At 42.9% G+C, this 14,074-nt stretch overlaps 7 protein-coding genes across 7 annotated transcripts; 2 read left to right on the forward strand and 5 right to left on the reverse strand.

Moving 5' to 3' along the window:
• Positions 1 to 183, forward strand: K450DRAFT_234725 (uncharacterized protein; the record flags this gene model as incomplete). The annotated part of the gene is made up of 1 exon (XM_051587972.1): positions 1 to 183. One exon carries the CDS (start codon positions 1 to 3, stop codon positions 181 to 183), a length of 183 nt encoding a protein of 60 aa, XP_051445819.1.
• A 1,684-nt stretch (positions 184 to 1,867) lies between these two features.
• K450DRAFT_186553 (uncharacterized protein) lies at positions 1,868 to 3,227 on the forward strand. The gene is made up of 5 exons (XM_051584424.1): positions 1,868 to 1,897; positions 1,977 to 2,141; positions 2,236 to 2,508; positions 2,589 to 2,785; positions 2,854 to 3,227. Exons 1-5 carry the CDS (start codon positions 1,895 to 1,897, stop codon positions 3,188 to 3,190), a joined length of 975 nt encoding a protein of 324 aa, XP_051445820.1. The 5' UTR covers positions 1,868 to 1,894; the 3' UTR covers positions 3,191 to 3,227.
• Positions 3,228 to 3,253: 26 nt separating this feature from the next.
• K450DRAFT_234732 (uncharacterized protein) lies at positions 3,254 to 4,892 on the reverse strand. Its single transcript, XM_051587973.1, has 5 exons — positions 4,709 to 4,892; positions 4,451 to 4,641; positions 4,238 to 4,381; positions 3,814 to 4,169; positions 3,254 to 3,740 (listed from the first exon to the last, which is right to left on the reverse strand). The coding sequence occupies exons 1-5, from the start codon at positions 4,866 to 4,868 to the stop codon at positions 3,533 to 3,535; spliced, it is 1,059 nt and encodes a 352-aa protein (XP_051445821.1). The 5' UTR covers positions 4,869 to 4,892; the 3' UTR covers positions 3,254 to 3,532.
• Positions 4,893 to 5,319: 427 nt separating this feature from the next.
• Positions 5,320 to 6,832, reverse strand: K450DRAFT_234738 (uncharacterized protein). The gene is made up of 4 exons (XM_051587974.1): positions 6,641 to 6,832; positions 6,404 to 6,580; positions 5,772 to 6,323; positions 5,320 to 5,706 (listed from the first exon to the last, which is right to left on the reverse strand). The coding sequence occupies exons 2-4, from the start codon at positions 6,558 to 6,560 to the stop codon at positions 5,393 to 5,395; spliced, it is 1,023 nt and encodes a 340-aa protein (XP_051445822.1). The 5' UTR covers positions 6,561 to 6,580; positions 6,641 to 6,832; the 3' UTR covers positions 5,320 to 5,392.
• Positions 6,833 to 7,348: 516 nt separating this feature from the next.
• K450DRAFT_234742 (uncharacterized protein) lies at positions 7,349 to 8,843 on the reverse strand. Its single transcript, XM_051587975.1, has one exon. It carries the CDS (start codon positions 8,820 to 8,822, stop codon positions 7,431 to 7,433), a length of 1,392 nt encoding a protein of 463 aa, XP_051445823.1. The 5' UTR covers positions 8,823 to 8,843; the 3' UTR covers positions 7,349 to 7,430.
• Positions 8,844 to 9,125: 282 nt separating this feature from the next.
• Positions 9,126 to 11,152, reverse strand: K450DRAFT_186562 (uncharacterized protein). Its single transcript, XM_051584425.1, has 2 exons — positions 10,506 to 11,152; positions 9,126 to 10,383 (listed from the first exon to the last, which is right to left on the reverse strand). The coding sequence occupies exons 1-2, from the start codon at positions 11,119 to 11,121 to the stop codon at positions 9,506 to 9,508; spliced, it is 1,494 nt and encodes a 497-aa protein (XP_051445824.1). The 5' UTR covers positions 11,122 to 11,152; the 3' UTR covers positions 9,126 to 9,505.
• A 166-nt stretch (positions 11,153 to 11,318) lies between these two features.
• K450DRAFT_234749 (uncharacterized protein) lies at positions 11,319 to 13,543 on the reverse strand. Its single transcript, XM_051587976.1, has 10 exons — positions 13,424 to 13,543; positions 13,286 to 13,360; positions 13,174 to 13,212; positions 13,032 to 13,113; positions 12,825 to 12,955; positions 12,624 to 12,746; positions 12,340 to 12,558; positions 12,158 to 12,230; positions 12,012 to 12,070; positions 11,319 to 11,926 (listed from the first exon to the last, which is right to left on the reverse strand). The coding sequence occupies exons 1-10, from the start codon at positions 13,469 to 13,471 to the stop codon at positions 11,597 to 11,599; spliced, it is 1,179 nt and encodes a 392-aa protein (XP_051445825.1). The 5' UTR covers positions 13,472 to 13,543; the 3' UTR covers positions 11,319 to 11,596.
• Between the last annotated feature and the right edge of the window lie 531 nt (positions 13,544 to 14,074).

Below are 14,074 nucleotides of genomic sequence, written 5' to 3' on the forward strand. Positions count from 1 at the left end.
ATGCGACATCTTACGATCAGGACATCACCTATGGCTAGCTCGGTGCAACCACGGACGATCTTAACGCCCAATGCCGAAAATCTTTTGTGTTCACTTCTGACATCTGTTTTACTTTCAAGAGATCCCAATTTATTTCATTTCCTTTTATGTACTTTTCTTTGTTTGAACTCACGGCCGAACTGAACGCGCCAGAGTCCTGTCAGCAATGCTCATCCTTAGCTCAGTTACGAATGTAACTTTTGTTTTCCCTCACTGTGGGGTTTTTCTTTTCATAACAATTAGCCAAATTGCTGAATCTTCAAATAAATTTTATCAGGTTCGATTCCCCGATTCGGAGATTTTTTTGCTAGTTTTGCGAAAACTAGCAAAGCAACGACAAAGAAAAGTTATATCAGTAAAGAGTCCTGAAGAAGCAGCACATTTTGATACTACTCACATACCTGTGCGATGGCAAGTCAACATTCTGTTCGACATTCCAACAATTTACATTTCGAAAATCGAGCGGAATTTTTTCCCACCAGCTTAGCCGACATATAAGTTGCGAATAGCCAGCAAAACGACATTACACAACATAGTCATTAGTACACCGGTGAAGTCATTTTCGTATTTCCTCAACATATTATCATCTTCTACAGCAGTATCAATTAATATCCAACGAAATGACAAAAACATAGAAAAAGAGAAAAAGAAAAAAACGGTTCAAAACATGATTCCACCCATTCAGTTTACGCCAAACATCACGCATGACCCAACACCACACGGTCGCACCACCACAAACAATACGACGCCAACCGACAGTCCGCGCACAATTCCTACAACACGTACGATCTATTGTACCGTGGAGACGGCCATATTTCATTGTCCAACCTGTGTATATACCACCTTTATCCCGTGATCGCTCTCTTACATAACCGATATTTACATCCATCAGCCTTCATACCAGCACCTGTAACAAACCAAGGTATCATTTGGCTGCATATTCGCAGTATAAACAGATCTTTTTGGTGTCATTCTTTTGCTGCTCGTCAATAACGAATCTATTCATTGTATGTTTTGAAGTCGCGAAATTTGAGGCTCTGACATTTCGGTCGGCCCATTTCTAGCTGTTTTTACCTAAAATCACCAAAAATTGGGCCAGATACTCCGCCATGAAAATGACAAACGTCAATTTTTACAGGAGAATAAAGAGAGTCCCATCATCCAGGAGATTTGCTTGTTAACAAGCCCCTGTATCTGCCTCACAGCCGTTTATCATCATATACCATTCTCAATCGGAAAAGCTTGACTAAATTACAAACATATTTTCCTATCTGTTGGTTACCTCAGCGTTATCGTGTATAGCAAGTTTAACCCGGCAATATGCAATTAAACCTTCAAAGATAAAGCCGTGTAACCTGCAACTTTTCGTATCGTATGTTACAGCAAAGATACCAGTGCGCAGTCGAGGGCTGTGCTAGTGTAAGATGGCTAACATGTTGCTTTTGGCTAGCTGACTCTTCAGAAAGGAAGAATACATAGGGACTGGGGGCTTTTGTAACCAGGTGAGCGTGTTTGTTTCGAAATCGCTCTATTATACAAGATGTTTGTACCCAGTAATTTAAGTTTCGAAACTGCGATTGTCTTTGTACCCTCTTTTTCTCCTGCGCCATCTATCGATACCACCTTAAGTATACAATAGATTCCCCGTATCAACCCGGGAAGGGGCATGCGCCTTATAATAGTCGGCACAAAATTTTCTTGAATTTGGTATATTCCTTTGATGAGGTTCTCAACTTTGATTCCTGGAGCATTGCTCACAGCAGCATTACTCTCTGCTGCTGCTCCATCCAGCCATAACAAGCATCCCTCTCATGAAGACCACAGTCCTATTTCGCCAAAAGCCTTTATCATTTCCATGGTATAGATACAATTCATCATCACGAATGACTTTCATGAAAATAAAGGGAGTGCACTAATTGAGCCGGCTACTCATCCAGTTTAGTTATGAGCAGGATATATGGTTTGAGCCACTCAAGTTGACCAAAAATATCACAGTTCCTGGCTTGTCTCCCATCTATCCTCAAGTACATTGCACTGCAGATTATTCTATCTGTCAAATGACCACAGGCGAAGGCGAAATCAATGCTGCAGTTTCAGCTACGGTAGGTGAATTGAGTCGAGGATTCACCTGTGAGAGACATGGTATTGCTTTATTTTGAAAAGATACTAATTTATGATGGCGACGCGGGTTCTCAGGCACTGACTTTTTCACCCCTCTTTGACCTCCGCAAAACATATTTTATGATTGCGGGTATTGCTGGTATCAACCCGTATGTCTCCACTATTGGTGCAGTAACATTTGGTCGCTTTGCTGTCCAGCTGGAGTTAGAGTATGAATTTGATGCTCGTGAGATGCCGTCCAATTTCTCTACTGGGCTGTGGGCATTGGGCACTACTGCCCCTGGACTTTACCCTACTTCAATTTACGGCACGGAAGTTTTTGAGCTAAATGTCAATCTTCGAGACAAGGTAGGCTACTTCACTAGCATCACATAGAAAGTTAAATGACGATAACTAACAGGCTTGACATTGAATCATGATGTGAACAGGCCATGAAGCTCGCTCATGGAGTAAAGCTTAATGACAGTGACACCGCTGCTGCCTACCGCAAACAATACAATTATTCTCCAGCAAATCAATACCCCACCATTGTGGCGTGCGATACAGGTTCCAGCAACGCCTACTGGTCTGGAGAACTGCTCGGCGAAAGCTTTGGTAACTTCACCAAACTCCTCACCAGTGGAAAGTATGTTGCCCAATCTTGGTATTCGATAGCCTTTGGTTTTTATCACCGTCTGACGTTTCTGCTTTTAGGGGTACATACTGCGCTACCGCTCAAGAAGATAACGCAACTTTGGAGGCTATGTTAAGAGCTCATTTGGCAAAGAGAATGGACTTTGCTCGAGTTGTTCTCTTACGATCCGCTTCTGACTTTGATCGTCCACCACCCGGCGAGTCGCCCTTATTTAACCTCGTGTATGCTGATCAAGGGTCGTTTGGAATCTCTTTGGAGAACATTGTTATTGCTGGTTCGCCCTTCATCAAGGATGTCGTTAAGAATTGGCATGAATACGAGAGCGGTATTGCACCTAGTAATTATATTGGAGATATCTGGGGAAGTTTGGGAGGAAAGCCTGATTTTGGCCCATAATAAACTGCACGGCTTGTTCTTTCTTATTACTGTGAACAATTGACTCTGTAATGAAGCGTGGCATTTCTTTTAACGCATGTAAACAATGTATATGTAGAGAGGATTAATGCCAAAAATTTAGTAAAAAAGGAATATGAGAGAGAGATAGAGAGTAAATACAAGCAAAATGGAATGGCTATCAACAGCTATGGCAGCTGATGGTAAATGGTATTCTATACAGATTATTTTTTGTTTTTGAAATTGGCACGAAATAGATATTTAGAAACCAAAGTGTGTTTTGGACAATGGATGAAGGGCTTTCATGATACTTGTAAAGTATCAAGAGAAGATGAGCTACGTCATTCATGCAGTGACAGCCTTTGCGACTTTCACGGATGCCTCATCATCTTTCTTTTCTGCAGCTTGTTGCTCAAAGAACCGAGCAAGCTCCGCTTCATTAATGGGGTAGGTATTTTCCTTTGCAGGGAAAGCTCGAGATTTAACTTCTTCGTGATATTTTTTCAAACCGTCCACCATGATTTGGCCGATGTTTGCATACTGCTTGGTGAATCTACAGAAAAGAGTATGAACATGTTAGCCTTTTATCACCATGCACAAGTGAATGTGTCCCCGGCCATACTTACTTTGGTACAAATCTATCAAACATGCCTAGTGCATCGTTTTGTACGAGAACTTGTCCAGAACATCCGTTACCAGCACCAATACCAATGGTAGGGATGGTCAATTGCTGGGTGACATAGGAGGCAATCTCTTCGGGAACTGCTTCGAGAACCACGGCAAAAGCACCAGCTTCTTGCACAGCAAGTGCGTCCTCAAGAAGTGCTCGAGCTTGTTTGGCTGTCTTGGCCTGAACTCTGAAGCCTCCCAAAGAAGCTTGTCGCTGAGGTGTCAGTCCAACGTGTGCGAGGACTGGGATACCAACAGTGGTGATGCGTCTAACAGTTTCGGCCATTTCCTTTCCACCCTCAAGTTTGACAGCCTGATAAACATGTATGAGTACACCCGTAATTAATCATTGTCTGTACATTGAACCAAAGTGACTTTTACCTCGACATTGCCCTCCTTAACAAAACGCAGAGCCACCTTAACGGCATCTTCTGGATTAGATTCGTAACTACCAAATGGAAGGTCGCCAATGAGGAAAGGAGCCTTGCATCCACGAGCAACAGCTTTGCAATGATGTATCATTTCCTAAAGAAAAGAATTAGTCACATTTAACAAGGGTTTACCCCTGCCCCCTCCACTTACGACACAACTTACATTGACGGTGACAGGGTTTGTAGTATCGTGTCCTAACGTGACCATGGCCAATGAATCTCCTACCAAGCAAGTATCAATTCCCGCTCTATCTACCATGAGTCCTGAAGGGTAATCCTGAGCAGTCATCATGGAAATAGGTTCCTTTTGCTTGGCCATACGTCGAATGGTGCGAATGGTGACCTTGGGACGCTCTTTGAATTTCCAAATTAGGGTGCGAAATGTCAAAGCTTTGTGACGGCTATTCAAAGAAGCACTTACGGAAAGGGTCGGTGGGTTTTTCTTGTGGCCTTGCACTGTACAACCTTTGAGAGGGAGTGATAAGGCTTGTACGCAAAGCAGTGCGTACTGGAATGGTATATCGAATTGGCATGGAGGAAGAAAATATTCTTGAGACCGGGATTACTATACGATGTGTCATGGTGTTTGAAGAGATGTCAAGAAAGGGAGAGCGTCCAATAGCATGACAAATTTTTTTTCAACTTTTATATTGGCACAATTTTTAATTGCGGGGTGGCATTGACCAATCACCTTTACCCGCGCCACTGACAAAATGAATAGCACATGCGCTTACTATGATTTTTTTACCATTCCATTTTGTCTATAATTCTACCAATTGGGCGGTTGGAGTAACTGGCTACTACAAATGTAGCAATACGTATTTTCACTCCATTCTATCGCCAATTTCTATCGTCATTAGCTTAAGTCGGACCATGTAGCAGACGGATAGAGGCACAACAGTGTCCCTGTGCTACCAGGAGGGTAATCGTATGAATAATCGACGGGGACGTATACCGACTTTTGCCCACATTTAGGAGAAGGGGCATTGATAGGAAGCCGCAGCATATGAGTCAGGGCACATTGGAATAGAATTTACATTAAAAAAAATATGGCATTATTCGTTCATTTTATAAGGAAAGAATCAAAAGGCGTACGAGGTGGTGTCTAAATATCAATATCATCACTAGCGAACATTCCGGCATTAATGGTAACACGCTCTCCTTCTTGGAAAGCAGGCATACCAAGATAAGGACACGTAGAGCAACGGAAAGCATCACCCAACGCGCAGCTGCCACAACCACCGACCTTCTTTGGTGTTGGGTCCACCTCAACGATTTCATCGTCGGCAGTTTCGTCCATCAGATCCAAGGTAACCACGTTGTTAGATTCTTCCTCATCGTCCATCATATCAGCTCGACCGCAAGTACAATTTTTACATGCTTTACGGCGACCGTCTGTCATTTCACAATCATCTGGGCCTATTAAGAAATGAATGGAGGTGAGTAGTTGAAAAAATGCTGTGATAAATTTGTCGCTAACGTACGAGTCAAAGCTTCTTTGCTAGGTTTAATCTTATCTTCTTCATCCAAAAGTAGGTCTTCATCCTCCAATTCCGCATCATCATCATCATCAGCAGCAATGGTCCACACCTTCTTTTGTTCCTCCACCTTGACTGGCTTCTTCTTGAAATTAAGAGCAAACTTCTTTCCAACTTCATAAGCGGGCTTTTTGGCAACAATTTGTACCGTTCCAAACTTTCCTGAAAGTCTAGAAACAGCCTGATCTACTCTCTTGGTAACACCCCAGGCGTGGAAGAAATCAATAAGGGATTCGTCTGATACTGCGGTCGAAGATTCAACGGTAACATCAACAAAACCGGCGAGCTTGAGCATTGACACGATATCGGATTCTTTGCGGGTAATGGGACATGACGTATTACTGAGGTCGGCAATAACAACAGGCTCAACAAGGTAAAGGGAGCCTCCTGGCTTGAGAGCTTTCAAGTACTGTGAAAGAGCTTGGGCGGTGTGGGATGATACTGACGGGAAAACCAAGTTGGAGTGTATAGAATTGTAGGTACCGTTTTGGAGAGGGGCTATATACGATAATTCTATTAGTATCATGATGGCTGGCATATAATACCATCCAATAAATTATATAAAACGAAATTCATACCTTCAGGAACTCGTTCCATAGCCTCGAATGCGACATTGCCGTCCGATCCAACTTGAGATTGGAATGCCGACTTTGCGTCCAACAAGTGCTGTTGATCGGTGGTGCTGGGAGCCACAAAGAGAATTTGATCACCAGAGTTGATTATTGCGGTGGGCATTGCGGTGTATGTGGTATATCCTATAGTTGGCTGATCAACAGAGTGGGGTGAAAGATAGAGGAGCAAAGGCAATGGCTTACAAATAGAAGCCAGCCAGCTGATTGATACGCAAAGTCTCTTAAAAAAAATTAAGCTGTCATGTGACTGATCCGTGGATCTTTCCAAAAAGTACAGTATTTCTGATTGGTTCCTTTTGACGACATTGATGAAAACTCGTTCAATACCGACTCCACCATGGTTTGCAATCATAGATAATAACCATTAGAGTGAGTTTGGAAAGGAGAATAGCTGCGTTCGCTAGGCTTTGCTGCTAGTCACATGTCTGCGGTCGGAAAGCAAGTAAATATCTCGGCCCACAAAATAGACTTTGGTCTTGTGCTGGCGATCTCTGGAATTTCGATATTATTAGCCTTCTCTTCCAGTCACTGGGATATTACATTCCTTGTTTCTTTCTTCAAATCAAGTAATTAAAATATTTTGGCAGTTTATCGCTTTCAATAAAGAAGTATATCCACAGGCACTTGGTTAAAACTATTCGGCTTTTGGCAAACAAAGCAGCACGTTTGTACGACGCCTGACTGAACGGGTGGGCATCAACGATAGTCTTTCGTGCCTGTGAGATTAACGTCTCGCTTTTGAGTTTACGAGCCAATTTTTTTTTCTTTTTACTCTATAAATGTACATATTTAAATGGTGTCTTTTGATACACCCCTTTCCTAACTCAGAATCTACTGAAGCTATGTAAACTGCAGAAACAATGCACATCAACACGGTCAGGACAAACAAAACTTATTATACTACACAGTTTATTGATACAAGCCATCGCCTTCACATAGCTGGTTGACCTAGCTAGACAAAGATAAAATAACATCAAGTAGAAGCATCCGAAAGCTTTTGTGATTTACCATTTTGGTGACTCATGTCTTCAGTTGAGGTTGGAGCATCGGTATCATTAATTTGGTATACTAACTGGCCATCTTCGCCGAATGCCTTGGCAGCCTTACGTTTAGCACTTTCAGACGCATGCAAGGCTGAGTTCGTCCGTGCATTGACGAATCCTCCAAATTGTGACCGAGCTTTTGGTGCAGTTGGTCGTTTGAATGGCCGTATTGGCGCTTTCTTATTTACAGCACTTTTTTTGCTTGACGTTTTCTTCTCAAACAGATTCGTCACAGCGTCTGAGGAAAGAGCTGTAGCTAGTGGCTTTTTGCTACCAGTTAAAAAGCCACCATATTTGCTTGTGATGTTGTTCACCTCAGCCAAGATCTTTTGCGTGTCCAGTTCCGACGACTGCAATAAGGATTCTAAAGAACTCTCTGTAGCACAGTCCAGTTGAGGTATGCTTTCTGGGGGGTTATCCGGGAGTTGGCCATCTAAATCCACATCAAACATGTCGTCCATGTCATCAAACTCTTCAAGCCAAGACGTGATTTCTTCGTAGGACTCTCCAGGCACGTTGACTGAGATGGGTTTGGAATCCTTGTCAACACCACTTGTCTTGTTTTCAATGCTTGCAAGGGCATCTGCATCAAAATCTGGTCCAAAGTCTTCCTCTGTTTCTTCTTGGTAACCAATGGAGGCTGCTTTGGAAGGAGAGATACTGGTGGAAGTCGTTTTAGAGTAATTTGTAGATTCGATCTCCTGGATTTTTTCCAGAGTTTGAGAGTCAAATTCTATATCGTCGCCAAATTCCTGGCTATCTTGAGAAGCTGATGATAGTGCAGCTGGAACGTCATCATGGTCGTTCAGGCTTAGCTCATTAGATGGTTCAGAGGTAGTATCAGTTTTGTTATGACTTTGTGATGCATTGTTGGTATCAGAAAGGGATACACCTGGAGGTGTTATTATGGTATTGTCACCTATTGAAGATTCAGCTTCTTCCTGGTTATGGTTGAGTTCTTCTGTTATGTTGTCAGTATATGGTGTTTGAGGAGGATGTATATCATCAGCATTTTCTGAGAGCGACGTTTCTGTTGCAGAGCGCTTGGGTATGGTGTCTTCATTGGAGAGTAGGGTGGAGTGCATAGTGTTTGTCACAGCAACATCAAAAAGCTTTTCATGGTTCATTTTTTCTTTCTTTAATGGATCAGATTTGTGATCAATTAATCGTGTTTGCTTGAGAATGTTGGAAGCGTCGGCCAGCGGCGCAGCATCGCATTTTGTAACTGTTGTCATGTCGATATGTACATCAGCTCCACTGACAATAGGGTCTTTGTAAACTTTGAACGATTCGACGGTCCCTTCATCGCCGTGAGAAAACATTGACTTATGGAAGAAATACTGTTATAGCCGTAGGTGAGGGAGGAGAGGGAAATTGCAGGGCGCGCGACAACGAAAATTTGGCCATCCCAGTGACTGCGTTGCGGCCAAACTTCTTTGACGACAAAAGAACGCTTTCAAGTAACTACTGAAAGCTTTCCATAATAGGTGCTATACTGTGTGTGGGCGAACAATAACTTGCACCGAGCCGTATGTCTATTGTAAAAGATATGCTATGAATAGCTCACTATCAACAATCAGTCAATCATTTTAACCCGACGATTTTTTCATTTCTGGCAGTGCATTACTGTAATATGCAGCATTATATTGGAGGTTTTGCACAATCACACTAACTGAATGGTGGTTTGTTCAGAGAGTATATCGTAATGTCGGTATGCAAAGGACTATACAAGCGCGTAATAGAGATATAATGGGGATAATAAGCGCGAGAAATGTGTTTGGGGGGGGATCGAGAGGTACAAAAAAAAAAACAAATAGCTTTGCATGGTATCAAACATAAACAGTATAGGCAATAAGAATGTGAGGAGATGGAAGTGGTGTTGGTGGGGATGTTTTTGTCTCAGTATGAAGGCATGCTAATATGCAAATGCAGATAGGTATTTCGGACAGAAGAAAGGGAAAAAGAACCTTTGAAAGACCTGGTCCACTTCCCAAAAATTGCCAGTTTATGACATGATCTTGTTGAGATCCTCCAAGGTTTCGATGACGGCTGGTGAAAGGATGGACTTGCCTTTAACGCACTCCAAACCTTCACCAGCATAGGAGACAAGAGGAGATACCTCAATTTCCAATGATTCACCACCATCCTTTGCAGCGATCTTTCCACCAGCAGCTTCGATGAAGCGACTTTGTTGAGAAAGAATGTCATGTCGGGAAGTCTCGGGACAATCAACACCAGAGCCAGGAGCATTCTTCAATGGAGAGAATTCTTCTTTACGAGCAACTTCGAGAACAGACAAGTTGTGTGCGTATGGGAAGACATCAAAAACGAAGCATTCCATCTTCATGCCATTGATAGCCTTGGGAGCAATTTGTTCACCTGATTCCAAATCGGTATGCTTGATCTTCTTCTTGGCAATATGGTATTCAAGTTCATGTGCGAAGTCAGGAACACGCTCGAGGAAAGCAGTGGAGAACAAGTGATTGACGATGTTAGCAGCATTGAAGGCAAGGGTACCATCGGGCCTGCGCATTTCAGAGAGTTCCTTTGAGATTTCAGAGTATTCGAGGACACCGTATTTCTTGTCCTTCAAGCAAACAACACCAACGGGTTCTTCTGGCTTAGACTTGCCAACGACCTTGACACCACAGTCAGACTTCTTGGAAGCTGAATAGCCGATGAAGACAGGGTCGGCAACACGTGCAAGACAGTTATCAACACAGTAGCAGTGGGAGTAGAGAATACCACGTTCCTTCAGTGATGCGATAACGCCCTTGCTGTGAAGAGCACGGTAGATACCACCATTGCCATCAGGAGCAATGGCTACTTTACCCTTTTCCTCCAAAAGGATCTTTCCATCCATGGTCAAGCAAGGAAGAGTACCTATTTATAAAATTGATGAATCAGAATAAGATAACTTTGATGACACAGCCTCCATGTTGGGGCGCGCGATGTTGAACGTAAGGCGCATGAAATTGGTGGCGTGAAAAAAAACTAGGTCTTACCTTGTTCGAAGAAGATGACATTTGACTTGTCCAAACCAAAGTAATTGTTTTGTTCGAAGAAAGAGAAGGTGGGAGCATGGGTAGGACCTGAGGTCATGATATACCAAGGGACAACGACTTGGTCCTTGACTTGGAAACGGGCACGTGCAAGTTCTTGTACCTTGAGGATACGTTCAGCCTGGAGCTGGAACAAGGTCTTACCAGAGGGCAAGTTGATGTCATAGCAACCCTTGGGTGCTGAGCTACCCAATCTAGTACCTTGTCCACCAGCCATCAGAATAACAGCAACCTTACCCTCAGCGATCAGCTTCAAACCAAGCGTCGTCCACTCCTCAACCTTGGAAGCGTCTGCGGTCAAAACAGAGTCCGTCACGTCCGTAGGAAGGGGCTCGACAGAAGCAGCTTGAGCAGAAGCGCAAGCAGCTGCGCCCTTGACAGCTGTATCATAAATTTGATTGACACGAGTGACATCAAGATCAACAAGCTGGTTGTAAAAAACTTGCTGTTGCTCAGATGTCAAAGTATCCCAGAAGTTAAAGACATGGCCTTGTCCAGCAGCGTCAAAGTTGGACCGGAGAGTTGTAACGTCAGATTCTGTGAAGATTGTTTGCGTCATGCTTGGGACGAAGGATGGTTTGAAAGAGAAGAGTCATCTGAAAGCCGTTGTGGCTGTAGATTTTATAGAGGAGCCCACCGTTTGCTAGCCCAGCGGGGTTCCAACGCCTTTTTGCCAGGCCCCCAATGTGCTCGTGCAACTTTAGCGGAAGTCTCTAGCTGCTCCACATGAATTTTACAAGCATCAACTTGATATCTAATCCATATCAATGCATGAACTGAATTTATTTCAACTTCTACCATACAAAACGGAAACTTCTGCATCTAACAAAGCGAGCCGAAGCGGACGGTTATTTGACCATGTCAAAAATAGATGGGATAAGTTTGGAACGTTTCATCCTCCTACTCCGACAAATAAATGCTTGCTCCGCCATGAAGTCAACCCAAAAATTTTAAATGAGGAAAAACCAGACGACGCATAGCCACCACTCCATCTCGCCACGGCCCGCTATAAATATTTGCAGCACAGCGTCCAATTACTGTGATGAATGCTCCAGCTTCCTCATCTTGGCTGCTGGCTCCATGCTACTGCCTTCCTTAACCAGATATTTCATGAGTTCGGCCACCACTAACACGTTGATGCTGTTACCAAGTGTTCGATACTTTTGTTTAAGACTCATGGTCTCTGGGAACCCAAAGCTTGTAGGAAATCCCATGAGGTTGCCTACCTCTCTTGGTGAGAAGTATCGCAACTGCAGATGATGAAGACACGTCAGAACTTTCTGCTGATCCTGCTCATCCGCGGATGTACCTGTCTCTCGAGCGGAGTCTTTCCACCGCTGTAGTTGACTGAAAGTGTCGTCGGTCTGAATAGGAAGATGAAACGGGATATGTTTAGTAATATGCTATTACTTTTTTTTTTTTTAAACAGAGGCACTACGATGCACGTACATCACCATCTTCGTTCACTTGCAAGATTGAACCAGTTGCTTCCACATAGTGGTAATATCCTACCATGTAGTACAACGTCAAACCGCCGAATTGAGGTTAAAAGCGGTGTGCTACGTAATTAAGGCGATTTTATCAGAGATACACACCTTTAGTAAAACAACAGCTTCTTGAAGCTGACGGTTTGACAATGTCAAACGCGTGGCCATGCTTCAATAAAACCTAGGATTCATTCAAAAAGCTTCTGTGTTAAAAATAGCAGTCGTAGGGGCGTGGGTGTGCAGGCATATAAGCGGAGCCCCCCCCACCAGGCAATTAATTAGATCGTTACCTTATCAGGAACATTATATTGATGTAGGTCTTCATCATGACTTAAGAATTCGTGAATGTGTCTTCGGGCCACTTTCTCGCTTTTAAGAATCGTTTCCTCGTCCTTGATGATGACACCCCGTTCGTCCTTAAACTCGGTTGTGAGAGTCTTTGATGATGGAACATATCCTATGATGGATCCGGTAGGTTCCATCGCGAAGGCTAATGGTTTTGCTTTCGCCTGGTTTCAGAGTCAATGAGTGTGCCTATGGGGCTTGGATCAAACTCTACATAGCCCACACTTACCAGTAAGTAGTATCGTAATCTAGAGTTGGGTATGCCCATCTGCAATGGATTCAGCAAAAACTCTTGGTATGTATATTCACATTCTTCTAGTTGCTGTATGAGAACGTCACGAGAATCTGATTCCTATTGTCGCCCGGCCGGTCGCGAATGAGTTGGAAAATCATGTTCAATGTTTGAATCAGATAAAAAAAAAAACCTTACATCGAAACCCTTGACATTTTCTACCAATATGTACTTTGGAGGATGCTTCATGTTTGGAAGCATATTCATCAAATATAGAAAACTTTTCGACCGAGGATCCTTTGAATCCAGCTTTAAACCTGTGCGAGTGTCTATGGGAAATGAGAACTTTTGTTTAGCAATAAGACTGTGGTCAAATGGCTGAGTGATTCGTTTATGAAACCATACGTGGTTGACAAGGTGGCGACATGGTCCAAACATCCGCTTTCTGAGCGTCATAAAATTCTAGTGGCAGTGCTTCTATATTTCTCTACATATCCTACGTTAGGTTGATGCATCATAAACCACATAACATGACCTAGGTACTTACTTGTGCAATGACTGATTTTCCGTGGTTGAACGCATAAACCTGATACCCAAATGTAACAGCTATCAGTCATTGTTGCCTATCTATTTGATTGATAGCTCCAAAGTAATTTTACCTCATTAGCGGTGGTATTGATGTCGAATGCTTTTATAATTTTGTAGTCCCAGCCAGCTTCTTCAGCTGCAAAATGCTACATGGGGAGGATTGAGATTTGACTGTCAAATGCTGCGTTACCATTAATTTTGTCACTGACCATGCCTCCAATACCGGAGTAGAACTCCAATACCCTCAATGTGCTCATAGTACTCGTCGATATGTTAATTATTTAATAGTTCTGGTGCATAAAGATTGATTCGTTGCCTCCACGCATGTCAAAGAAAAGTCTGTGCGCAAAAAAAAAAAAGAAATGGCAAAAAAACCGTCCCAATATGAAGTGGCAATTTCCATAACCATACGTGAGTACTTACGGTTTTTATTGTTATCTTCGCTAAATTGAAGCTGTTACTGACTACTGTAGGAAACCTCTTCTTATTAATGGTATATAAGAAAACTTTGACTAATTTACGATGCGGTAAATCACATTTTTGATGACAGTGAATGGAAGATAATTTAATTCCCTGGTAACATATTCTAGTACACACAAACAGTTAACTTATAATGTTTATGCTCTGAAGCCAACGATTGAAGAACCTTACCAAAAAACGTTCTGTCAAAGACAATTTCGGCCGGTATCCTTGATCAGTACTCAATGGTGCGTATGAAATTTTGTCACTTGGAGGAGACGATACCTCTTCCCTTGCTGCGTAGGCCATACGCCACTCATCTCCGCCGTTGGGAGTGCTACTTAGATCGGATGTCATTGACATACGTTTTGTTTGCGTTTTTAGCGGCTGCTTAGGTGCAC

The sequence above is a fragment of the Umbelopsis ramanniana genome, assembly GCF_025399195.1.
Source record: "Umbelopsis ramanniana AG unplaced genomic scaffold K450scaffold_18, whole genome shotgun sequence".
NCBI classification, from domain to species: Eukaryota; Fungi; Mucoromycota; class Umbelopsidomycetes; order Umbelopsidales; family Umbelopsidaceae; genus Umbelopsis; species Umbelopsis ramanniana.

Coding starts and splice junctions, on each gene's coding strand:
- K450DRAFT_234742 (XM_051587975.1), bottom strand. CDS start 8,822: ATGTTTTCTCACGGCGATGAAGGGACCGTCGAATCGTTCAAAGTTTAC.
- K450DRAFT_234749 (XM_051587976.1), bottom strand. CDS start 13,471: ATGAGCACATTGAGGGTATTGGAGTTCTACTCCGGTATTGGAGGCATG. Junction 13,114..13,173: donor GAAAATCAGTCATTGCACAA/GTAAGTACCTAG, acceptor TAGGATATGTAG/AGAAATATAGAAGCACTGCC. Junction 12,071..12,157: donor AAGCTGTTGTTTTACTAAAG/GTGTGTATCTCT, acceptor ACTACATGGTAG/GATATTACCACTATGTGGAA.
- K450DRAFT_186553 (XM_051584424.1), top strand. Junction 2,142..2,235: donor ATGCTGCAGTTTCAGCTACG/GTAGGTGAATTG, acceptor GCGGGTTCTCAG/GCACTGACTTTTTCACCCCT. Junction 2,509..2,588: donor ATGTCAATCTTCGAGACAAG/GTAGGCTACTTC, acceptor TGATGTGAACAG/GCCATGAAGCTCGCTCATGG.
- K450DRAFT_234732 (XM_051587973.1), bottom strand. CDS start 4,868: ATGACACATCGTATAGTAATCCCGGTCTCAAGAATATTTTCTTCCTCC. Junction 4,382..4,450: donor CAAACCCTGTCACCGTCAAT/GTAAGTTGTGTC, acceptor TCTTTTCTTTAG/GAAATGATACATCATTGCAA. Junction 4,170..4,237: donor TTAAGGAGGGCAATGTCGAG/GTAAAAGTCACT, acceptor CATGTTTATCAG/GCTGTCAAACTTGAGGGTGG.
- K450DRAFT_186562 (XM_051584425.1), bottom strand. CDS start 11,121: ATGACGCAAACAATCTTCACAGAATCTGACGTTACAACTCTCCGGTCC. Junction 10,384..10,505: donor TGTCATCTTCTTCGAACAAG/GTAAGACCTAGT, acceptor TTTTATAAATAG/GTACTCTTCCTTGCTTGACC.
- K450DRAFT_234738 (XM_051587974.1), bottom strand. CDS start 6,560: ATGCCCACCGCAATAATCAACTCTGGTGATCAAATTCTCTTTGTGGCT. Junction 6,324..6,403: donor TATGGAACGAGTTCCTGAAG/GTATGAATTTCG, acceptor TATCGTATATAG/CCCCTCTCCAAAACGGTACC. Junction 5,707..5,771: donor TAGCAAAGAAGCTTTGACTC/GTACGTTAGCGA, acceptor ATTTCTTAATAG/GCCCAGATGATTGTGAAATG.